General features: G+C 36.1%; 3 protein-coding genes across 3 annotated transcripts; 2 read left to right on the forward strand and 1 right to left on the reverse strand.

Moving 5' to 3' along the window:
* Nucleotides 1-269: 269 nt before the first annotated feature.
* LOC114527268 (FAS-associated factor 1-like) lies at nucleotides 270-7,574 on the reverse strand. The gene is made up of 21 exons (XM_028548924.1): nucleotides 7,488-7,574; nucleotides 7,336-7,404; nucleotides 6,360-6,445; nucleotides 6,048-6,205; nucleotides 5,633-5,727; nucleotides 5,185-5,315; nucleotides 4,922-5,015; nucleotides 4,506-4,589; nucleotides 4,348-4,431; nucleotides 3,928-4,102; nucleotides 3,415-3,478; nucleotides 3,054-3,135; nucleotides 2,868-2,929; nucleotides 2,654-2,746; nucleotides 2,427-2,563; nucleotides 2,134-2,222; nucleotides 1,928-2,008; nucleotides 1,592-1,681; nucleotides 1,344-1,481; nucleotides 1,155-1,232; nucleotides 270-1,005 (listed from the first exon to the last, which is right to left on the reverse strand). The coding sequence occupies exons 1-21, from the start codon at nucleotides 7,530-7,532 to the stop codon at nucleotides 925-927; spliced, it is 2,016 nt and encodes a 671-aa protein (XP_028404725.1). The 5' UTR covers nucleotides 7,533-7,574; the 3' UTR covers nucleotides 270-924.
* Nucleotides 7,575-16,775: 9,201 nt separating this feature from the next.
* On the forward strand, nucleotides 16,776-17,421 carry LOC114527308. Its single transcript, XM_028548969.1, has 2 exons — nucleotides 16,776-16,822; nucleotides 16,929-17,421. Exons 1-2 carry the CDS (start codon nucleotides 16,776-16,778, stop codon nucleotides 17,200-17,202), a joined length of 321 nt encoding a protein of 106 aa, XP_028404770.1. The 3' UTR covers nucleotides 17,203-17,421.
* Nucleotides 17,422-17,960: 539 nt separating this feature from the next.
* On the forward strand, nucleotides 17,961-24,841 carry LOC114527083 (tenascin-X-like). Its single transcript, XM_028548678.1, has 20 exons — nucleotides 17,961-18,181; nucleotides 18,878-18,960; nucleotides 19,089-19,219; nucleotides 19,419-19,560; nucleotides 19,668-19,783; nucleotides 19,979-20,114; nucleotides 20,318-20,451; nucleotides 20,794-20,935; nucleotides 21,050-21,165; nucleotides 21,325-21,460; nucleotides 21,837-21,967; nucleotides 22,200-22,341; nucleotides 22,461-22,576; nucleotides 22,874-23,006; nucleotides 23,104-23,234; nucleotides 23,327-23,468; nucleotides 23,751-23,866; nucleotides 24,111-24,195; nucleotides 24,528-24,578; nucleotides 24,661-24,841. The coding sequence occupies exons 2-19, from the start codon at nucleotides 18,900-18,902 to the stop codon at nucleotides 24,566-24,568; spliced, it is 2,151 nt and encodes a 716-aa protein (XP_028404479.1). The 5' UTR covers nucleotides 17,961-18,181; nucleotides 18,878-18,899; the 3' UTR covers nucleotides 24,569-24,578; nucleotides 24,661-24,841.
* Nucleotides 24,842-25,382: the final 541 nt, after the last annotated feature.

The raw sequence follows: 25,382 nt of genomic DNA on the forward strand, positions 1-25,382 counted from the left end.
AGTCTTTCTCTGCATATTATTATATTCAGCCACAGTGAAAGAACTTCACTTTCCCCACTATGCAGTATTACCATAGACAATCCAGAAGACATTGGATTATCTTCTGGATTGTCTATGGTATTACATACAACCGTAATGCCGCAGCAACGCAGTTGAATATGTCCATGCTATAGTCTACCACCTTTTTCGTGCCACATTACAATTAACAAATTATGACATCACATGCATGCAAACGAAAAATAAGTTTTATATTTTTTCATTATGTTTATTCAATATGCTAACAGTAAAATACATTATCTAATACTTCTCTTCGCTATATATATATTTTTGTCTTTTTTATCGTCCAATATAAAATAAATACATTACATGATAATCGTATAACTATATTAGAAATAATTTGAATAATTATCAGTGTGAACAGCGACATCCATACTGCAGAAAAATTAGGCATTAATGTTGGGGCAGTGTAGTTGGTTTCCACTATAGCACACGACAATAAAGCAAGCCTTGCATCGGCTCGGTACTGCTTTTCTAAGGTAGTCATCGTATGACTGAGGAGACAATAACAGGGGCAAGGTTGCAGTAGCAGATATTAATTATATGGTTATCGTTACCTTTAACGTGATCTGCTAAAACAGGTTTTAGTTTGTGTTGACAGTTTCGAAAAAGGGATACAGTAGAAATATATTATTTCGGCTCCAGCATTCCTAAGATTTCGTACCTAGGCTGAGCACTATAAAATATTTATAAATTGGTATTGTTTATAATTCATCGATTCTTCGATCGATATTAATATTTATATTTACTTTTGTCTTTTCAAATTCGTACATCATGGTGATGAAAAATTAGAGAATACAAATTATACCCTCTCTCTCTCTCTGTCTCTGTATGGTGGCTGTTGATTGTCTTAAAAGCGGCATTCGTTCATATTTCTTCCACAAAAAGTGTCTCTTGAGGATATAGTCCAAGTGATTGTAAGCTTTGTCTTGGATCCATATTTGACAGCTAGCATAAATGAAACACAGGTTAGCTACGTACAGTGCAGATGAGAGACTTGACAATATACATATATGCATATTTCATCAAAGTTGCATGAACAATATGATGCTCATGAAGCAGTATAATATTGAAAATATTTAAGCCCCCACGCTTACCTGTTTTCTTGGAAAATTCGTTACGACAGTATATTGATCTTCTAAATAACCCTTGGATTGAACAAATATAAGAACAACCTAAAATGAAATAATTGAAGAATATTATTTAGTTTTACTTCCACCTACAAGTAAATAAAAAGACAGCGTACACTTGATTTTGAATGCAGTAATCGGTGTTTCATTTCTTACCTTCAACGGGCTGTTAGCAAGAAATCGTCTGGTAATAGGCTCACTGTTTGGCATGCGAAATCGTAGTATTGAGATAGGTTCCAGACAATCAGGACCTGGTTCATCCGGGAGTTGATCTTCTAATGAATTGATCTGCGCCTAAAAATTAAGAGAGTTAACATTATTTGAAGTCACGTTTTGCTTCAACTGTTAAAAAATTAAAAAAAGATTATTAATATATTCTAAAAAGCATTCATATTGATATATACCTGTTTTGTTTGCGCGTCCAGGAAAGCTTTTTCTTCTGTTTCTTTCTTCACTCTTAGGGCTTCACTCTCCTGTCTTTCTCGTTCTTCTGCCTAAATATGAGCGTCCTTCCGTCACAAACTATATTAGGCCGTATATATGTACGTATCTATAGTTCGTACATATTCGACATAGTTTATAGTGATGATGATTACACCAATAAGCACGAACAATGCCATTCAACAAACATTCCATAGAGTTAACGTGATCATACTTAAAGCCTTACAATAGCCATTTTTAAGAGAACTGAGCGAACATTAATGTATGATAAGGCGCATAAACAAAGACGAATATTTTACCTTTGCTTGATCAGCTCTGAGAGATTCTTGATATGCTTCATCTTGTTCACGTTTTACTAGCTCGCGTGCTTCACGTTCAATCTACAACCAGAAACAAACTTTGCATACTCTGCATAATCAACTTCTACTCGCAGTATTACTATAGCTGGACCGTATTAATAAGGGGAAGTGTGGGGAGATGCGCATGCGCACCTATTAAAACTAACCTCTTCTCTGATATCAATACTTCTGCTCTCTTCAAACACTTCATGAGCATTCAGTAAAGTTGTCATAACTTCATTCATCGTGGAATGTCCTTAAACAGCGTGGAAAGTAATTCATGAGTGAAGAATCCCAGTATTCATTCACATCTAAATCCATCATGTTCATTGACATGATGACTTGCTTGTTGTTACGCAGGTATGCAGTATATAGCAAATGAATAAAGTATAAAATGCGGTCACGAGGATTTGTTTTGAGGAAAGTCCCTGAAAAGCAGCTATAATATTGTTATTATTACCTTGAAGCACCGCAGAAACCTCCAATGACGATCTGTTCTTCATTATAACCACCACCAATGGATATTGTTCAGCACGAAATCCACGCACAGTATCCGCTGCTCCACTTCCGCACTTCTGAGTTATAATATCATATAATCTAATAACAAATATATACGAATTATTTCAAATTAGCCACTATAGGTCCGGGATGATGTGCAGGGACGATGCAATACTTTGCAATACGTACAACGTTCTGTTGGTGTCATGTGACATATCCCACGCCCAACTGATAAAGTTTTCACTAATGTATGATACAACGTTTTCTACGCATAGAGTTTGACTAAAACAAAGAAAAAAGAAAATTAAGGGTCGTTACGAATCCCCTTCCTCCCCTCCCTAGCAATACACAGCTGCATCACACATTTCACAAACTTCTGCGAGCTCTACATAACTTTACCCACCTGCAAAACACGTTGGTCAGTATACTGGAGTCATGATGCAAATATAACAATAGCGGCCATCTCTATAATGGAAATGAAGACTCAACCATTAATATTTACAGGATTTTTATACAAATAAAATCGAATGCTTTTTATTTTACGCATATTGCGCCACACAGAAAACATGGCGCATGAAGCATGACTTACATCCTTCGCTGTCTTGGCATTGGCTTCCTCTAAAGCTTCGTTAAATGAGCCGATGTAAAAATGTGGATGACAATGTCCATATCTACAATGAATTACCAACAAAATGCAATTTCCTATACAGGTATTTCCATGTATACAATACCTTCTTCATTCTATTCTACTGAATTTGTTCCAGTGTGCAGACAATATTATGTAATCTTTCCTAGGGTTGTTTTGATTGCCGGAGATTTAACTCCGGAGGTTTCTAGTGACGGCCACCACAAATGCGTCCTATGGCTGCAAACTCATTCCTCTGAAACATTTCTTTTTGAAAACATTTTCTGACAAGCATAAACAGCATCATCATTAACACTAGTCTTACCTCTCTTCAAAGTTACTGACAAATGTTGTCAACGTTTCTTGTGTATCCTTGCTGTGAGGCGGCACTGAAATATATACGAAGAATAGTTCAGTCACAAAACTGAATGTGTTTACATAATATGTAAAAGGGTGGTACAGTACAAAATATTTGTCTGAAGGACAAGAAAAAGCAGATGGAAATAAAATGATTGAAAAGTACTATCTTGATGCTGTACTAATTCGACTTTCAAAGTCTTTTGAGCGAGTTTATTATAAATTTGGGTATTTTACACATACTTCTCTAGAATAGCTTACATGAAGGCTGCTGGTAAGACCTCGTTTCTGATATATTTTTTATACCCAATACACTGTAGTGGCATGTAAACAGATTTTTTGGCTATTTAATTGTTCGTATACATAATATAATCACATCAGTTTTGAAACTTTCAGTGTCCACTAAGGATCAGGTATTGTTTGTATCCATACATGCTGTAACGAATAACAATATCAGTAACGAACAACATATATCACTCACTCAACTCTTTGATTCTTTTTCTGATGGGAACTTCGGTCAAAATCAAGTCATCATCGTCATCATCATCATCAACTTCTATTTCGACTGAATTACCACTGGATGTACTTCCATTAGAATCGCAAATATCCATCGCCTCTTCATCATCGTCACTTTCGACGTGAATAACAGGTTTGACCTAAAGAATCACAACAAACCATGAAGATGTTTCAGATAACATAAAACAATACATGTATGCATACGCCCACTTTTTAGCCACATGTATATACCCCTAAAAATCTGAAAGCTAGTAGCCTAGATTTCATGCCTTAGTCTACATTATAGCAACTTTTTTTTACTTTTGTTGTAATGACAGTACAGCTGATAGACGTCACCACGTTTTTCGCGAAATGCATGAACAGTTGAAAGATAGCTGATACTTACTTTTGGCGGAGATCGATTTCTCGGACTTGGTCGTCGTCTTAAAGTTAACAAGTGAAATGGTTTGTTCAAATCACTAAGTTTCGTCTACATGGAAAGAAAAAAGAATTCCATTTCACATATGAGTCGACTCAATAATAAGGGGGAAGCATAAAAATTACCTGGTCATTGGCTTCTTCAGGCCAGCCAGTCCATTCCTGATGACGTGGCTCAACGTGCGTGAGATCGCTTACATCTGTTTTCACCTGTTGAGTCAGTTAAGATGTAGGATATTATGACGCATACCACACGACGTAAGATGAAAACATTTCCATGCCAAATTCGCCCTAATACTTCTAGCTAGTAACTTCGCATTACACCCAGGCTAGGATGCCCAAGTATTTGTGTCCACTTTCATACACTTCAGCTTGCAACAGTGACGGCTTGCGAGATTGTGTCACTGACTGCAATATATGAAACTAGACACACATACTTCTGGGCTACCTCGGATTTAACATTACGTATATATTGCAATGCCACGTCAAGATTTTATATTTAGATCAGTGAACGCTAAGATTTATAAAACTCCTAAACCTACCTCTCCTATTGTTTTCGTTCCAGGAAACGAGAGTTCATGTCGTTTATTCGTATATCGTATTCTCAACTTAACGTCAGGTACACTCGCTGCTTGACTATTGAAAAAACAAATAGATTTCACTAAAAAAACTCAACAGTATTTTATACACATTAGCTTTCTATTAGCTTTATAACAAAAAATAAAAAACCAAAAATACCAGTCCGACTAAAAAGGTTACGGAGATTAAATAAATTGCATAGAATATTGGCTGCATTGGAGTGTACCTGGATTTAATTAATCCATTATTGACTGTTGACAAACACTGAGAACTAGATCCAGCAAAACTGTTAGTTGTCGATTGAGTTAACAATACTAATGACGTCTCATCTTCCAACTTTAGTGTTGATAAAATGGTCTGAATAAATTGAAAAATTACATTTATACTAAGCTGATACACAATGCTGTGGAGTTCTTGAGAGGTTCTTAACTACCCGTCATCTTCGTATGAAAGTCTAGCTTGGAGATGATATGTTGTGGAATGTTCATTGAGTAAAACTCTTGACATTTATTTTAATATCTATGCATTAAAAGCTACCTGCATATAGAGGACCTGGAAACAAGACCAATGGAAACAGCAAGAGTAAGAACAGCTGTCATGGGACTTTTTTCTGGCATGATTTCTTACTCCAGACAGTTATAAATATAATGTACTGTCTTTTTCTATATACTTACTCTGTCAATCACAGAGATATCTTTAGGCCACTGAGTTAACGTTTGCAAAGCTGTTGGGACCCCAATCTGTATCTCCAGTTCTTTTTTCAGAGTTGCTACAAAATATGTAACATCAGTCAGCCTTTCCTCACAGCTTTCATATAATGGCATTCAGAATTTGGTGCACAAAATGACCAAAATTGCTGCAATGGTCTGACTTGTTCAACATAATCCTGTTCAAGGAGTTATTAAGTTTCATACAGGAAATTTGGTTAAATTAAACCAAGGTTAACACTATTTAGACATTGAACAACAGCTGGCCTTACATGGAGTGGATAAACACATATAACTTGAAAAAACGTTGCTAAATAGCTGGTCGCTTGCAGTTTCACATAGAAAAAATAAATTATTATTGACTGTGATGAGTAAAACTAACCAACTGATGAACTTTCAGGTAAAGATACAGGTATAGTTTTATCTCTCCATTCAACATTAAATTGCAGTACTCTTTCAGCCGAACTACCACTTGCAGAATTTTGATTTCCAGAACTGTGAGTTAAAGTTGCAACCGGTAAATGAGTTTGAAGTTTAACACTGAAAATACAGAACATATATTCAGTACATTAATATGTGTATTGTACAGCAGACAACATATAGAGCAAAAGTTTAATTTAAGAATTTCCACAATGGTAAATAAATCAAATTGACTATAGTTTCTATTCTGATAGGAATCTATCAATAATTACACCTCCTAGTTGTTAAGGATTCACCAACACTGTCCTCCACTTCCAACTGCTCTGCTGAGCGATTAGCGAAAACAGCATTGACACATGACTAAAAATAATTCAAACAATCCATTTCTTAGTAACAAGTAGATGCTGAAAAGGATTTATTGACTTTTAATATCTACTCAGCATTCTGTTTCACCTTTCAACAAATAGTTGCATAATTCCTTTTCTAATTAATGAGGTAAACAGCTTATAAATAAAGGATATTTGAGTTGAGACTATGTTAATATATTATATATAGTACAGTAGAACTTGTGATCACCTACATATCTCAAAGTGTATACATGTATAATAGTTGTCATGAGTCAATACAATAGATTATGCAAAAATAAAATAATGAATAATATATTATATATATTATATATATTAATATATATATTATAATCTGGCTTTTCAAAATCCTCTATTCTGATTAGTTGACAAGAGTTCTGTAAAACCCATATCAGTATATCCTGTATCTGGATCGGTATCCCGGATGTCTCATGCAGTCAACCATATGATAAACAGATTATTGACCTCACTTGTTCAATCTGTACTGTGAAATATCAGACCAAGGTTTTTCGAATACTAAAAAGCCTCGGTCTGATATTTCACAGGACAAGCCTCACGCTTGGTCAATAATTGGTTATTATACAAAAATTAGAAATTTCAAAATAGTACCCAAATTCTCATGGCTAGATAACAACAGTTTTATAAAGTTAATCACTCTAAAGTTGTCAACATCTTAAAATCTACAATTCATAGACTGATAGACATTTAATATCCATTAACAACATATATCTGTAGGCAACATCGCTCCAACATTAACGTTTAACGAAACCTGACTAACCACACATTGATTTTAGTATCAATTTTCAATAAAAATTGTAGTTAAGACAATTAATCGCAGGCAACTCAGGCAAGAAGCACAACTACATCCAACATCACATCACGTACCATTAAATCCCAGTCATGATTATCAAGTAGTGAAATACACTCATCAAGATTATCAATCCCTGTTACAGCCTAAAATAAACAGATATTAAATTGTGGGAAGTATATCATACAGATATATTCCTGCATTTCAAAATATTTGTTATTTCGGTTACCTGAAAATTGGCTAAAATCATCTCACGATCTCCGAGTTCCGCCATGTTGTTTCAGTTTAATTATGATGAAATGGAGCATGCGCATGCGCCCACAACAATCAGAATGACGCAGCAGTCAAGGCATAAAGTTTGAAGACTCAGACAGCTAGGACCAGAGATTGCACCGTCAGTGGTACCGCGGTGTTTGCCTCCCTGCAGTCATCTCTCTAAGACTGGATTTCCACGTACTTGCAGAGAAACACTGTAACACTGCAACAGCATAAAAAAACTTGTATGGTGAATCTTCTTTTTAAAGCCTTCTCAAAGTTTCATTCATGACAAAAACCTTCATTATTATAATATATAAAATATATATTAGCCTTATTTAAATACATTATAAAGGAATCAGTATCACGATATGAAATAGTAACTCATAAGCCCCGTTTACACGGTCACAGTTAATCTGGTTTAACTTGATCTTTGATTTTTCGAGTCGGTGTAAATTAAGCGGGATTACTAAATTTCTGGTCATGTAAACGCAGCTATGGTGCCAGTTAAACGAGTTCAATTTAAACCGGTTTAAGTTCGTACCGTGTAAACGGGGCTATAGTTCACTAAAATGAAAATTATGGCTACCCCCATCGTCAAAGAAATGAAATTAAAATCACATAGATGCAGGTCAAATTAATGCAGGTCATATCGAAAAACCCGCATAACGTTATCAATGCCTTTTCTCTACGGGACAGAGGGCTCATCGATGATTAAAATTTATGTATTTTTACAAAAAAATTACGTCATTGCTGAGGATTTATGCTACCTCAATTTTTCCTCCATTATTTGACTACTGTGACGTCATATACGGTATATAGTCATAGAGGTCATAGAAGATCTCCTCCCAAGTTGAGTTAAGGCTAGTCTCCACTCAGGAAAAATCTCCTTTGGATCGGAACGGACAGGAAAATTTCCTTTGTCGGTGAGTTCTCAGGCGGCGTTTATACAAAGGAAACTTTCTTGTCCTGTCCGATCCAAAGGAGAATTTTCCTGAGTGGAAACTAACCTTCAGAAATGTATCAGAATCTTTATATGGCGGGATGGTTTATTTGCTTGAGTGTTCTCACCTGTTCAGTGATGGTCTGGTCAAATAGTGCTACAGGTAGGCTCATAAAATTGTTAGCTAATGGAGGACAATATACGTACGATAGAACAAAGAGAAATTTTGTTGAAAACAAATGACGTCTCTATGTCCATCTAGTCTGATTCAGTCTTCACTCGAACACGCGAAATTAACTTCACCGTCAGCGGAGTAGATTATACGTAATTAAATAAAATGTCTCAATCTCGTGTCTCAAAAAAGTTGCGATTAAACTGCAGCAACTTTAGCGGTACGTTTTCAGACCTTAAAGCGAAACAAATATAATTTTTACACATTCCAAAAGACTATAACCTCAGTGACTATAACCCAATGCTGGCAATACAGGCGATTCATTGAGCTGTATATGAGAATTATGGCTACTCTGACGAACAAAAAGGAGACTAGGTAAGGAGTGAGGGGAAAGTTGATGGCAACTATAGTCTAAATTAAGTAAAGAGATAACATGCATGCTTGGCTGAATCCTCGAGAGCCCATACTGCAATGTCAAAGAACGAGGAAAGGTAAATGGCAATAATGGCATCTTGTTTAGTGCCAACATAGCAAGATATGTTTTGAATTTAGATTAACTGGGTAATTTTATTTAAATCAAATTTTTGTTAGTTGGGTTTTTTGTCCAAGCTCAAAAACCTTGGTCAATATATTTATGTCGAACTGACAATGCTTAATATTTCATGATCGCGGTGGGGTACGATATTTTCCATGAATATTAGACTTTGCGCAGAAAAACAGAAGAAGGCGGATCTTCTGTAGCAAACAAAACAGAAAGGTCACCTATAGTTGTCTAAAACTAGCTTACGTCATAGCCTCTGAACCCGCGGTTATATAAGATATATACTAAAAGAATAACTCAGTAACCTCACGGGCGAGTAAAGTTTTTAGGTAACAACTTTCAACATCAACTCGCAACGCAACAATGTTTCGAAAAAGGTTTATATATATATATATATATATATATATATATATATATATATATATATATATATATTTTATATATATATATATATATATATATATATATATATATATTTAAATAATATAATAATATTACTCGCTCGTGCATATTACATCCAAATTGCACTCGAAACCATGCTATTACTTATACTAAACATGTTAAATCATAAGAGTTTATTTGATATATTACTCTGGCCACACGTGTCCTCCCATCCTCTCCATACAGTAATGATAATGTTTCTCGATAATATTTCTCTTTAACTTTAAACTGATCAAATTAATTTGAGCTGAATTTCAGGTAACGGCGACAGTTGTGTTCAGAGAACAGAGAAAGGACACTGCTGCAAGTTTCCATTTGTTTACAAGGGAAAAACGTATCATGCATGTGTAAACAGAGATCTCTGGGACTATTTTTGGTGTTATTATGGTGACAGTAATTGGGAATATGACAGATGCAAAGGTAACAATTTAAGGGCGAAAGGTTTCGGCTTGTTTTTCATCAGTTCAACCGTAAAATCTCATTGCGTATATAGGATGGTGGGTTGTTGTTTCTACATACCTTGGGAGAAAAATTACGATTATCAACACTAAAATTGCGGAACTTTGCAAAAAAAACTTAGGTTCTCCGTCAGGAAACGAACCCTCACCTCTCCAATACCGGAGAAGTGCTTAGTGAATGAGAGATGAGAGTTGGGTGACCCCAGTCCAAATCAGAGTCCTATTATAAAGGAAGCTTTTTCGCATTATAATATATTTGTGTACTAATTGATATACGGTTATTTCCATGTTTTAGAACCCCTTTATGTATATAATCCAACATCACCCTCAACATTAAAACGTACAACAGACAAAACACCATCAAAGCCACCATCGCCGTTACCTACATCTTCAAACGTGAGAGGTACGCATACCCCTGTTTCTGTTTCCATCACTCCTTCATCACGCAACATTAAAAGCTATCCATCCAATCTTAGTTTTTATTCTCGCTCATCTTCACCCACCACGATCGCGATCCTTTCGCACAGTGAAAGTGAAAAGGAATCCTGGAAAAAAAAGATGTACATTATATTAGGATGCGGCATTGTGGTTCTAGGTTAAAAATAGTGTAATTCCAACCGGAAAGGTCCATTTAAGTTAGTTGGCAGCATGGTTAGCATGGTTTCTCGTGAAATTTTGATACAACATGCACTCGTGAGTTTTTCAAAGACCTCAAATACATTTTGAGGTCTTTGCATGAAAAACTCGCTCGTGCATGTTACATCCAAATTGCACTCGAAACCATGCTATTACCTATACTAAACATGTTAAATTATAAGGGATTATTTGATATTACTCTCGCCACACGTGTCCTCCCCTCCTCTCCATACAGTAACGATAATGTTTCTCGATAATATTTCTCTTTAACTTTAAACTGATCAAATTAATTTGTGCTGAATTTCAGGTAACGGCGACAGTTGTGTTCAAAGAACAGAGGGAGGACACTGCTGCATATTTCCATTCGTTTTCAAGGGAATAACGTACCATGCATGTACAAACAGAGGTTGGGTCTGGGAGAAAAACCTTTTTTGGTGTTATTATGGTGATGGTCACAACGAATATGACATATGCAAAGGTAACAAATTAAGGGCGAAAAGTTTTGGCCTGTTTTTGATCAGTTCAACCGTAAAATCTCATTTCATATATAGGATGGTGGGTTGTTGTTTCAAACATTCCTTGGGAGAAAAAATACGATTACCAACACTAAACCTGCGGAACTTTGCAAAAAAATGCAACTTAGGTTCTCCATCAGGAAGCGAACCCTCACCTCTCCGATGCCGGAGGAGTGCTTAGTGAATGAGAGATGAGAGTTGGGTGACCCCAGTCCTAATCAGATTCCTATTATAAAGGAAGCTTTTTCGCATTATAATACATTTGTGTACTATAATTCATATACGATTATTTCCATGTTTTAGAACCCCTTTATATACATAACCCTACAACACCCTCAAAATCAAAACGTACAACAGACAAAACCCCATCAAAGCCACCATCACTGTTACCTACATCTTCAAGCGTGAGAGGTACGCATACCCCTGTTTCTGTTTCTATCACTCCTTCATCACACAACATTAAAAGCTATCCATCCAATCTTAGTTTTTATTCTCGCTCACCTTCACCCACCACGATCCTTTCGCACATTGAAAGTGAAAAGGAATCCAGGGAAAAAAAGATGTACATTATATTAGGATGCGGCATTGTGGTTCTAGGTTAAAAATAGTGTAATTCCAACCGGAAAGGTCCATTATAACCTATGTAGATACACACAATACCCTGTCAGGTGATGCAAAATGTTCCTTATCTATCCTAACATGTCAAATTGTTCCTTATCTATCCTTTAGAACCTGTGTATATTCATAATACAACTTCATCGCCAAAACAATCTATAACCAGCACCACTGCCGCATTGCTTGTCATTACTCCCTCTCATTCGTCCACTCTTAGTGCTTCCTCATCATCATCTTTACCCACAGCGACTAATCCGCGAAACGAAAGTGGAAGTGAATGTAGTAAAAACAAAGAAGACTACATATTCTTGGCTTACGGTTGTGCTGCTGGACTTATCCTTGTAATGGTTATCGCTTTGGCAGTAAAAAAAGTATTGAAAAGGTAACTAACATAATTACATGTAGAGAGATTCATTATGCAACCTTATTTACAGGTACGAAAGTGAATTCTACGCGATTCTTTCTCTTTTAAAAGAAATGGATTGAAGAGAGAAAAGGTGAAAGTAACGGATGAACTTGAGCTAAACAGGTTAGACATGAACTGGTTGAACAAGGATTTTCTTTTCAGTTGTGGAGGTTTAGAGGGATCCAGCAACATCAGACAAAACTTTCGTTCAATGGAAGAATTCCGCCAGGTGGAAAACCGCTCACAAGTAGAAATATACATGCCCCAATTAAGCGGTCGAGCTAAGGCACTCTCCAGGCTCAGAACAAAAGTAATAAAAAGAAAATATAATCATATATATAGATGTAATAAAATGCAGGTCATATAAAAAAATAGTTAGCGATGCAAATGTGAGAGGTTGCGTGATGACCACGCGCATAAAGTTGTCAATTCCATGTTATCAACTTCATAAGCCCAACAACTAGTAGAAACTTTTTGTGAGATGTTTAAGTAAAGGTCACGTCGTTTAATATCCTAACTATTGCAAGCGACCCCTGCTCTCAATGCCATTGTCATTGCAGTGTAAATATTCTTCATTATTTGTTCATTCAGCCACAACAGATCAGCTGATGAACGAAACAATGTTCCAGTATACGAAACAATAGACGAAGTGGACATCAGTGGACATCCGCAAAATTAAGGACAAGATCGCCATGTCACGTATAAAGTTTATACGAAAAACAAACGACAGTTAAAACAATTAACAAAGCGAAGTTTCCCGATTTACTGGTTAATATTTCTGTATTTTTACAAAAAAATTACGTCATTGCTGAGGATTTATGCTACGTCAATTTTCCCTCCATTTGACTACTGTGACGTCATATACGGTATATAGTCATAGAGGTCATAGAAGATCTCCCAAGTTGAGTTAGTTGACACCACTTTCTTACCACCCGGATTGTCTCATTCTTTTGTTAAACGATCTTATTAGGGGGGATTCGTATTGCAGTTTCTCGTGGTGTGCACGTGATAACAAAAGGATGAACAAACAAATTATATTGAAGTATTCTGTAGGCTGTATACAGGGAAGCCACACAAAATCCAATAAAAATCTGTTGCTAAATCTTACGCCAATAAAGATATTAAATGATATTGATCAAGATCCAGTTCAGGTTTAAAAGGCACGCTATGGCTATGCTTCCTTTTTTAACACCCGAATGATAAAGTGTTTTGATTTTAATGCTAAATAGTCCATGGGAAAATACAGTAATTTACATAAAGTGTAAAAGTGTCACAAGTTATTCCCTGGAACATAGACAAGTATTGCAAAAATATTTACCAATAGTGCTTTACTATGCACAACATAATCTAATTTTATTCTATAATGATAAATTTATATCATAACCACCCCACATTTATATTAAAATATTGGTCTCATACCTAACTGCATTATATTCTCAATTAATTTTCCTCAGCATGGGGCTTTTAAAAGCTGCACGAGTTTTGTGCTATTTTTTCGACCCAGCATGACAATCACCAACCGTTTTAAGTGTTTGAACAATCGTTAAATGAAAACAAAAATCCGCAGTGCAATTCACTACATTCTGTGACGATTCAGAAATGTATCAGAATCTTTATATGGCGGGATGGTTTATTTGCTTGAGTATTCTCACCTGTCCAGTGATGGTCTGGTCAAATAGTGCTACAGGTAGGCTTATAAAATTGTTAGCTAATGAAGGACAATATACGTACGATAGAACAAAGAGAAATTTTGTTGAAAACAAATGACATATCTATGTTCATCTAGTCAAATTCAGTCTTGAAACTTCACTCGAACACGTAAAATTAACTTCACCGTCAGCGGAGTAAATTATACGTAATTGAATAAAATGTCTCAATCTCGTGTCTCAAAAGAATGCGATTAAACTGGAGCAACTTTAGCGGTACGTTTCAGACCTTAAAGCGAAACAAATATAATTTTTATACATTCCAAAAGACTATAACCCAATGCTGGCAATGCAAGTGAGCTGTATATGAGAATTATGGCTACTCTGACGAACAAAAGGAGACTGAGTAAGGAGTGAGGGGAAAGTTGATGGCAACTATAGTCTAAATTAAGTAAAGAGATAACATGCATGCTTGTCTGAATTCTTGTCCCTTGAGATGCAGCCATGTGAAAGAACGTGGAAAGTTAATGGCATCTTTTTTATTGCCAACATAGCAGGATATGTTTTGAATTTAGATAAACTGGGTAATTTATTTAATACAAATTTCAGTTAGTTGGGTTTTTCGTCCAAGTTCAAAAAACTATAGTCAATATATTTATGTCGGAATGACAATGCTTAATATTTCATGATCGCGGTGGGGTACGATATTTTGCATGAAATATTAGACTTCGCACCGAAAAACAGAAGAAAGCGGAAGTTCTTTAGCAAACAAAACAGAAAGGTCATCTATAGTTGTCTGAACCCGCGGTTATATAAGATAATAAAAGAATAACTCAGTATAACCTCACGGGCGAGTAAAGTCTTTAGGTAATGTTACACGAAACAACTTTCAACATCAACTCGCAACGCAACAATATTTTGAAAAAGGTTTACGCGTCGAATGTGATATATATGAGCTAGTTTGTAACACAGAAATTGTTTTGGAAACAAGTTGAAATTTATGCACTGTTTTTATTCCACACAACATTGTTGTTTAGATTTTTGCTTATTGTTGCATCGCGAGTTGATGTTGATATGTAATAGACATCCTCAGCTTGCAGTAAATCAGTTTTTTCAGATCACTTACAATAAATGGATAACTTCTATTCGTTATTTTATTATCACGTGACAAGTGGTTTAACAAACTTCGGAGGCCGCTGCCTATTGACAATATAAGGAACAAGTTCGCCGCGAACAAACGGGTGCGCCATGCGGCCACGCACGCAGTATTTTTTTGCAAGGGTAGCTAGAATTTAAAATCATATCTGAAATATATTCGAGGGAGGGGCTGCTTTCACATATGTTTCACTTGATTTATACTTAAACTATTCTGCGCCCAGTGGTACGAATTTTCTTTTCCCGCCGCGGTTCTGTAAGAAAGCCGGGTTTGTTTGGTTTCTTGAGAGGAAAAATGAAATGATTTCGTTAAACGTGTTAAATCATAAGGGATTATTTGATATTAGTCCCCCACACTCTGGCCACATGTGTCCTCTCATCTCTCTATACCAGTGGCGGATATAGGGGTGTGCGGAATAAATTACACCTTAATTACAACGTTATTGCATGGTTATAGATTTGAAAAAATATTTTTACATTAAAATCTGCCAATGCAATTGCGATTTTAAGCTGTAGTAATTTATTGTGCACACTTCTAGATCCGCCACTGCTGATGATGTTTCTCAATAATATCTCTCTTTAACTTTAAACTGATCAAATTTGTGCTGAGTTTCAGGTAACGACAGTTGTGTTCAAAGAACAGAGGAAGAATACTGCTGCAAGTTTCCATTCGTTTACAAGGGAATAACGTACAATGCATGTACAAACTATGACAGTGGTTTTTGGGGAGTAGGAAAGTATTTTTGGTGTTATTATGGTGATGGTGACAAGGAATATGACAAATGCAAAGGTAACAAATTAAGAGCGAAAAGTCTCGGTTTGTTCAATCAATTCAACCGTAAAATCTCATTGCATATATAGGATGGTGGGTTGTTGTTTCTACATTCCTTGGGAGAAAAAATACAATTATTACTGTTCTCCGGCAGGAGTGCTTAGTGAGTGAGAGATGAAAGTTGGGTGATCCCGGCCCTAATCAGATTTTTCAGTATAAGGGAAGCTTTTACGCATTATAACATATTTGTGTACTAATTCCAATAGTTATTTCCATGCTTTTAGAACCCCTTTATATGTATAAAACATCTACACCCTCAACATCAAAACGTACAACAGACAAAACCGCATCAAAGCCACCATCACCGTTACCTACATCTTCAAACGCGAGAGGCACGTATATCCGTGTTTCTGTTTCTATCACTCCTTCATCACGCAAAATTAAAAGCTATCCATCCAATCTTAGTTCTTATTCTCGCCCACCTTCACCCACCACGATCCTTCCGCACAATGAAAGTGAAAAGGAATCCAGGAAAAAAAAGATGTACATTATATTAGGATGTGGCATTGGTGGAGGAATAATTTTTGTAATGTTGATAGCCTTTACAATGATGATCCTTTTCAGAAGGTAGGCTTAAATATTAATATAATGCCGAGCAATCTGAGCAAACACACTTGATTTTTTAATCAATAATTATTGCTTCTTTCAGGTAAGTCAGTTGTGCATCATTTATGCACCCATAATTTACTCAAATAAATGTGAAAAGCGAGATATGCCAAGATTTAGAAAGAGTGAAATTTCCATCCCGTATTTTTATGTTTAATTGTATCTTCCAAATTTGTCTTGGTTAGTCCAGGATTGCCAAAAATACTTGCCGGAACTAAACTGGTTGCCCAGGCATTTTTAACCATCTACTATATATATGAGCAATAATGAAAAAAAACTTTCTTGACAGAAGGAAGATGAATGTAAAAAGAGAAGAGAAAGAGAATGAACATGAGATGAACAGGTTTGATAAAATTTGTGACATTTTCTGCTGCGGGAGTTATGTGTTTCGCTGACCGGTTGTCAGTAACGAATCACTGATATGAAACTTATTATTTGTCCGCGTTTAGCTACAGATTGACAGAAGAATCAAACAATCCAATCTACGAATCCGTTGATAATGATCTTGATGTCAAAAGCAACGAAGAACAGCAAACATTGCAACCAGGCCATGTCTATCAAGAGCTGGAAAATTCACAGAATAGCACTTCATGTACCACCAATCATGAATATAGTACTCCATGTGATGAGATGATGTCGAACAGTGATAGTCCTAAAAATTCCCTGGCGTTCAATGACACGGATGGCCTTACTCACTTTAATGAACTTTACGAAGCTAGTTGAAAAATAATATTTTTCTGTAATTGTCAAGTAGGGCAGGAATGAATTTAGTTTTGGTGGGAATCACTAGTGGCACTTGCATAAATAGAACCTTTTATTTAACGATAAAAAATTAAAGCTTCACAATAGAATTCTAAAACCGCGTGAATCACGTCTTCGGGGCTCTCGAGATGTTTCGGATAATCCTCGAGATGTTTCGGGTCCAAGCCTGCACACAGACCTATCCGCTGATCTAACAGGAATTAAGGAATAGCTAAAATGCATATATACACGTTTATCAGTGTAGACACACTTCGTGTTAATTTTCTCGCGAAATATGATATGCTGCGACAACGTGAGAAAATTTTCTGTTTCGTAATAATCTTTGTTCATGTCGTGCCGTCCACTCTGGCACGATCTATACTAGTTCAGTAAAGTCACCAAATTAACAGGTTCGTTTTCTCGGTCGGCAACTATCGCAAACTCATAAAATGATTATAAAGTGAATAGCCGTATGTTTATTGTTCATATAACATATGTCAGAACACAGTTCTAGAAGATGAAATTTCCTTCCGCGTTGCAATCGCCTGCTATAATAAATGCTAATATGTTTAGCTGCAGCTAATATTGGTTACGTATACACTTATGCATATATGTTATACAATGCAGGTTTCTGTTATACGTAGACTAATTTTTCACAGACACATTATAATCATCAATCTTAAGTGCAGTACGAGACTGAAAAAACATTTAGTAGATCTGTCACGGCATGTTCCTTTGTTTCATCGTATCCATGTCATTATACCTGGAATCGAACTTGACTCACATGACTGACGACAAGTGTTTTTAAACACATTTATACCAGGAAATCCATATCAGCCTTTAGTCACGACGATATCATTTTAAAGGACAGACGTGTTTATGCTGCAACGCAAACTTGTTTAAAATAGAGCTAAAAATTATACGTAAAGTGCGTGAAAGTCCCCACAAACACCTACGAAAGGTAAGTAATTATAGATACAACCATTAAACCTACCATTGACATGACTGTATACAACCAATATTATAATATGCAGGTTATTCGAGATTTCGGTCTAAATGATCGATCAGTCTGATTGGCTGACCGCTTGGTATAATCTATATAATTAAGCCATTCTTGTATCGGTGTTGATTTGAAAATATCCGCAATAAGCTTCTTCCTCTGTTAGAACGGCTTTAAAGTTTCGGTGCTATATTATAGCAGACATATTCTTCTCTTTTAAAAAAATATTGATTGTTGGTTTTCATTTCCTGGTAATGTTGCAATATTTGCACTTTACAGGAAAATCAAAAATTGCTGCGTATCGCATTTTTACTGAACAATACGTTTGTTGCTTTCTTAGCGTGATTTCTCACAACTTGCCGCCTATTTCTGCAGTAAGACTAAATCAATAGCAAAATCCGTGTAAAATTAATAACATTTAATTATATAATAACATTAATTAGCAAATGAATCAACATCTTTGTTGCACTCGATATTTTTTAGTTTTTCTACCTTTGAAATACCGGGTGAATGTTGACATCAGTTGTGTATACATTTATTCAATGCTTTTATCCATGTTTTAGTGTTTAAACAGCTATACCAAAGAGCCGGTTAAAACTGTTTGTAAAAATAAGGTTTGGTAGCTATATTGTGCTGAATCGATACTTTTACTTTTAGTTGAATAATAATAGCCATTGCGATGACGAATTTCTTCGTATTCTCAGTTCTTTTTGCATCCGTTTTTGCTAATGGTGTTCAAGGTAGGTGAACAAAAATACGTGAAAACACGAAATTGCGACCCTTATCATTACACAGTTTGAGTTCACAGTTCGTTGATTAAAACGGCTTAAATTAAGTATAATGTTTTTGGATGTTTCTCGGATTCCAGGAAAGTGCAACCCACTGTGCGGTACTGGGGTGTATACACACGCAGGAACATGTCAGCCGAGTGGAAAATGTCTCTGTTTCTGGGGGTGGACTGGACCCAACGCACAGTACACTACTAATAATCGAATTTTGGTATGTCATAACCAAATTGTTAATAAACAATATCCGAAGGGCCTGTTTTCCAAGAAGTAAAATACGTTTCCAACTTTCTTTTATTCAAAGATATGGTCTCTTGAGTTGTGTAACTAGCTTAAAAAAGGGGGGCGGTTTATTATCTTCGTTGGCGAAACTGTATTGTTTAAGAAACCTTTAAACTTCATAATCTTCCTAGGCTGACTACTGTCGTATTCCATGTCATTACACTCCTGATTATAAAAACCCAAACTGTGTAAACTCTAATCATACCGGAGGAGAATGTAAAGTACCGACATCAGCCAGTCCAACGAAGCCTTGTGATCCTAAATGTGGAAATCGTAAGACAAATTGCATTTTATTTACCTTGCGACCTCCGACGCCTTCATATATATTAACTACCGCATGCCTATTGAGCGATCCATATTCTATGTCATTTTACACACAGCTCCCTACCATGGCCGAGGTCGATGTCTGAGTGACGGTCGTTGTCTCTGCTGGTGGGGGTGGACTGGACCTAACGCTTGCTATGTTGAAAACGGATCATACAAGAACAGGATCATTGTAAGTGATTTAAAACTATTCTGCATGTGGATATTAACTATATTAGCTCCTGCTAAGCCTTTCTTCTCAAATTTCCAAACATGCAGTCCGGATAAAAAAGATCTTTGATTCCATCCGCAGAAACCTGTTCTGTTTCAAAAGGGTCAAATTATTAAAAATGAGTATTTATTTCTTTATTCCTTATTTCCGTTAAAGGCAGACTATTGTGCAAAGGCGTGCCATTTTACGCCCTATGTGCGAAATCCAAAATGTCTAAACGGGTCTTGGGACGGAGATGAAACCACCAAGACAACTGAAAAAACACCAACAAAAGTTCAAACAACCGTGAAAGGTGAGCTTAGTGATTAAAAGTCACTTCACTATAGTCAGGATATCAGTGCAATGTTGCAGCAAAATAAAATAATGGCTGTAGTGAATCAAGCTAATTCCAGAAAAGAACTAGTTTTGAAATGTCATTAACCTTTCTTTTCTTTCATCATAATCTACTAAAAAACAATAAAATAAATATATTCTGACTTTCCTTTATTTCAAAAGGCTCTAATTGCAACCCACTGTGCGGTACTGGGGTGTATACACACGCAGGAACATGTCAGCCGAGTGGAAAATGTCTCTGTTTCTGGGGGTGGACTGGACCCAACGCACAGTACACTACTAATAATAGAATCTTGGTACGTCGGTAATTTTACGGTTTTTCCAGTAATTTATCATGCATCGACTACGAGAGTGTCACCGTATTATTGTCACCGAGTAACACCTGACTATAAATTTAGGACTGTGATTATATTATGATGATTTTCTAAAAGTCCGACTCAGCCAGAAATAGAAATACTAAAAAACATCGGAATTGAAAGAAAGTAATCTTTATTCACCCGATTGCCTTGTCGATGTATTTGTATCAGTATAGGGAGGAGTATAGACCGTACATTGTTGCGCTTTAGTAAACACCACTTTATACGTGGACCATCAATTCATCAGTTATATTAATAGCTATTAACTTCCATTTTTCCTAGGCTGACTACTGTCGTATTCCATGTCATTACACTCCTGATTATAAAAACCCAAACTGTGTAAACTCTAATCATACCGGAGGAGAATGTAAAGTACCGACATCAACCACCCCAACGAAGCCCTGTGATCCTAAATGTGGAAATTGTAAGACAAACTGTATTTTAGTTGTTATTTATCTTGCGACCTCCAACGCCTTCATACATATTAACTACCGCATGCCTATTAAGGGATCCATATTCTATGTCATTTTTCACACAGCTCCCTACCATGGCCGAGGTCGATGCCTGAGTGACGGTCGTTGTCTCTGCTGGTGGGGGTGGACTGGACCTAACGCTTGCTATGTTGAAAACGGATCATACAAGAACAGGATCATTGTAAATGATTTAAAACTATTCTGCATGTGGATATTAACTATATTAGCTCCTGCTAAGCCTTTCTTGTTAAATTTCCCCCCATGCATACAGTCTCGATAAGGGCGTCAAATTGGACTAGAATGTAAAAATATCTTTCTTTATTTCTTATTTCCATTACAGGCAGACTATTGTGCAAGGGCGTGCCATTTTACGCCCTATGTGCGAAATCCAAAATGTCTAAACGGGTCTTGGGACGGAGATGAAACCACTAAAACAACCGAAAAAACACCAACAAAAGTTCAAACAACCGTGAAAGGTGAGCGTAGTGAAAAATAGTTCACTATAGTCAGGATATCAGTGCAATGTTGTAGTAAGAATAAGAATATTATGATTAAAGTTGATTATTTCCAGTATGGCTGAATCTCAACAATTTGCTCTACAGGTATATTATAACGAAAACATGCATTTATAAAACCTACCAGACCTGCATGTAAACACGTTCGGCCTTCGGCGTGCATGGGACTTACATCTCTACAAGTTTACATTAAAATCACGCTATATATATGTACAGCACTATATATATTTTAGTAACTGAGTAAAAAATATTTTGGTAATGAAGATTCTGCCCGCATGCATGTTAGGCACTAACAGCAGAAAGCCAGAAACTAACCACTCTTATCGTTTATGTTCAGTTTCATGTGATCCACTATGTGGCACTGGTGTTTATACACACGCAGGAACCTGTATGGCAGACGGAAGATGTTTGTGTGCCTATGGTTGGACTGGACCACACGCCCAATATGCAGCTAGTAATAGGATTCTGGTTAGTTATATAGGAAAACGTTTTAGTCTTACTATAACACTAAATCAACTGGTACTTATCCTAGCATATTTTGTACTTGAATATGAGAGGAAGTGAGGTTTGGCCTTTAACTCCGATACATCTTCTTCGCGTGAATACAATATATACCCATTTATATACTTTTAATTTTTTAAGATTAGGGACTTAGGGTTGAAAAACTATACTAAAGGTCGGTCCCACTAAACATTCTTAGGCTGACTACTGTCGTGTTCCATGTCACTACACTCATGATTATGAAAATCCTGAATGTGTTAATTCGAATCACACTGTTGATGAATGTGAGATACCCGATTTTCCAAGACCCACAAAACCTTGCGACCCACGATGTGGAAACCGTGAGTAAACGTTCAAATATCAAAGACAGTTTTAACAATGCACTCAAATGTATAAGTGTGAATTTATGTGTGAAATGATAATTTTTGGTACTGTTTATTGATCTCATTTTCCCGTTCAGCACCATATTATGGAAAAGGACAATGCCTTTACAATGGCCGATGTCTTTGTTGGTGGGGTTGGACTGGACCAAATGCTTGTTATGTTGAAAATGGTAGCTACAAGAATAGACTTATTGTAAGTATTCAATCATATAGGAATCCATCCACAGTGACTGTCAATAAATATTGAAAGCTGCGCGGGTGCCACTGATCTATATATGTGGTACCAAAAGGGGGCACAAAGAATGAGATCAAGTATTAAAAAAGATATTAATAAATGTGATTGACCAAAATTTGAGCGCGGTACGATGTGATGCTGTTCCGATACGGTTACGCACCGAAGACGAAAAACTTGCTGTTTTGCAACCAAGAACAATTAAGTAACAACAAAGTTTAAAAAATACAGTACTGACACTTGAATTGTTTTGTACAGGCAGATTACTGTGTAGCAGCATGTCATTACACACCTGTTGTTAGAAATGCAACTTGTTTGAACGGTACTTGGTTGTCTGGTTCAAGATCAAAAACTTCTAGGAACACTGCTACAATTAAAGTAGCCAAAAAAGGTTATTTCTCAATTCAATACTGAAGAATAGTTAAATTGAAACCCAGTTCCTGCAGTCTCTTGACTATGGTTTTATTTTCTATTTACTATCTTTTCAGTGAAATGTGATCCCAAATGTGGCACTGGAGTCTATCATCATGCAGGATCATGTCAGAACGATGGGAGATGTCTATGTTTCTGGGGATGGACTGGACCCAACGCTAAATATACGACGAACAATAAAATTTTGGTAAGTATATTTTCGAGTAGCGTCAGTAGAGTCGTACACAGCCAGCGTCAAACTGACATGCATTTATAGTGTTTTAAATGAAACGTTTTTAGGCTGATTATTGTCGTATACCTTGTCATTATACGCACGACTATGCAAACCCTGAATGTGTGAACTACAATCACACAAAACATGAATGTGTATTGCCCACCAAGTCTGATCCAAAAGTACCATGTGATCAAAGATGTGGAAATCGTAAGTTCCAATCATAAATCCTAACATGTTAATACTGCATGAAGGTTTCAAATCTTTTCAAAAAGTTGTAGTTGATGTTCAAAAATGAAAAACAAGTAAAAGTACATGGAAACCTATACTAAATGAAACATCCTTAAAGTGTCTCTTTTATATAGCAGCATGAAGAGTCGCGTACCTGAAACCTTTTGCATTTAATATTTTGCATCATTTTTGCAAGTACACAATATTTCTTGAAACGTCTATAAAAATACAACTAATGGCAATGCATAATTTCCTGTATAGCTCCAAATCATGGTAAGGGGTGGTGTATGAGAACTGGCCGATGCTTATGTTGGTGGGGCTGGACTGGTCCTAATGCGTGCTATATTGACGACAATTATTTCCATAACAGAATTATTGTAAGTTTTCATGTTGTGTCATAGTAGCGTACCTTTGTATGTATAGTGATTACAAAACTATGATATCCATTTTGCATGCAACTCGGTTCTATTTTGATTGTTAGAGACGTGAGATTAGTACAAACCTCCACCTGCACTACACCGCTATTTTAGTGTGTTGTCGTATCAAATATTGGTGTTATAAATTTTTCAACCCGGATAGAACGACTTGCACATGAATATATTATGTGTTATGGAATTATAGGCAGATTATTGTGAGAAGCCATGTCATTACACCCACGATGTTCGTAATGCGACTTGTTTGAATCTGTGGGACGAAAGTGAAACAGGTATAATAAACACTGCAGTCTGCAGCTACATTCTACTTACTATAGTGACTTATAAATATTTTTGACTTGATTATCTGTACTACACTTCACCCTACTACTAAGTTTACTTTCCTCACTCCTTGCACATGAGCCCTTGCACTCTTTTGGATAAAATTTAAAATGATTATGCATGAGCCCTTGCACTCTTTTTGGATAGAATTTAAAATGATTATACGTATATATATATATATATATATATATATATATATATATATATATATATATATATATATATATATATATATATATATATATCATGCATGCATGAACTCCGTTTTTCTAACTTTTCTCAGCTAAGAGAGACATGGGTCAAGTCGATGTTCTTAATTTTTAAAGGAAACACTGTAAGTATACCACCTCGTGATCGGTAAAAGTTAATATATAATCATTTCATATTTATTTTTTTAATTTTCTCTTTCTGTATAGAACCAAAAGAATACTCGATACATTATTAAGTTTTATTAAGTAGAGCCTAGAGGCTAGAGACTAGAGTCACAAAAATATGCTATAAAAAATCGGGGACGGTAAAAATGAATAAAGTTACTACACAGCCATCAGTCCAGAAGTTTAGTAATCTCCTCTATATAAAGTAAAAAAATTGCGCCGGATAAACTGTCCGTCTCGCTTTTCCTATTATTACCATGCATGGGCCGGTTGTATGAAAGCCGGATAGCGCCATCCACCGGATAGTGGTTTTTCAATCGCTTTAAAATCGCTCGTTGTTGGGTATAACTTTGATTAAATCTTAGTATCACTAAATTGAGGATCTTCTTCAACAATTGTTGGTTCCAACGCTGAAATTTTTATTGCTCTTCAAGCATTTTTAGAACAGTTGAAAAATCACTATCCGATGGATAGCGCTATCCGGCTTTCATACAACCGGCCCCATATTTTGATCCCATGATGCTTGTTGGGAACGCTCTTTCCGGCAATTAATCCGGCAATAAAAGTTGTATTGCATGCAAAGCACGAATTCATGCCAAGAAAGAGTCAATAATATGTTCAAGTTACGAAAACAATACGTATTTTTTATGTTGTTTAACGTGCCTAATACCTTATTTTACACTTTTTACCGACTTAGGTATTTGCAATGTCTGTCAATTCTCACCTGCCGAATTTTTCTCTTGTCATTATTCTTCATAATTCTT

The sequence above is a fragment of the Dendronephthya gigantea genome, unplaced genomic scaffold (genome assembly GCF_004324835.1).
Source record: "Dendronephthya gigantea isolate DGI-Jeju-01 unplaced genomic scaffold, DenGig_1.0 000043F, whole genome shotgun sequence".
NCBI classification, from domain to species: Eukaryota; Metazoa; Cnidaria; class Anthozoa; order Malacalcyonacea; family Nephtheidae; genus Dendronephthya; species Dendronephthya gigantea.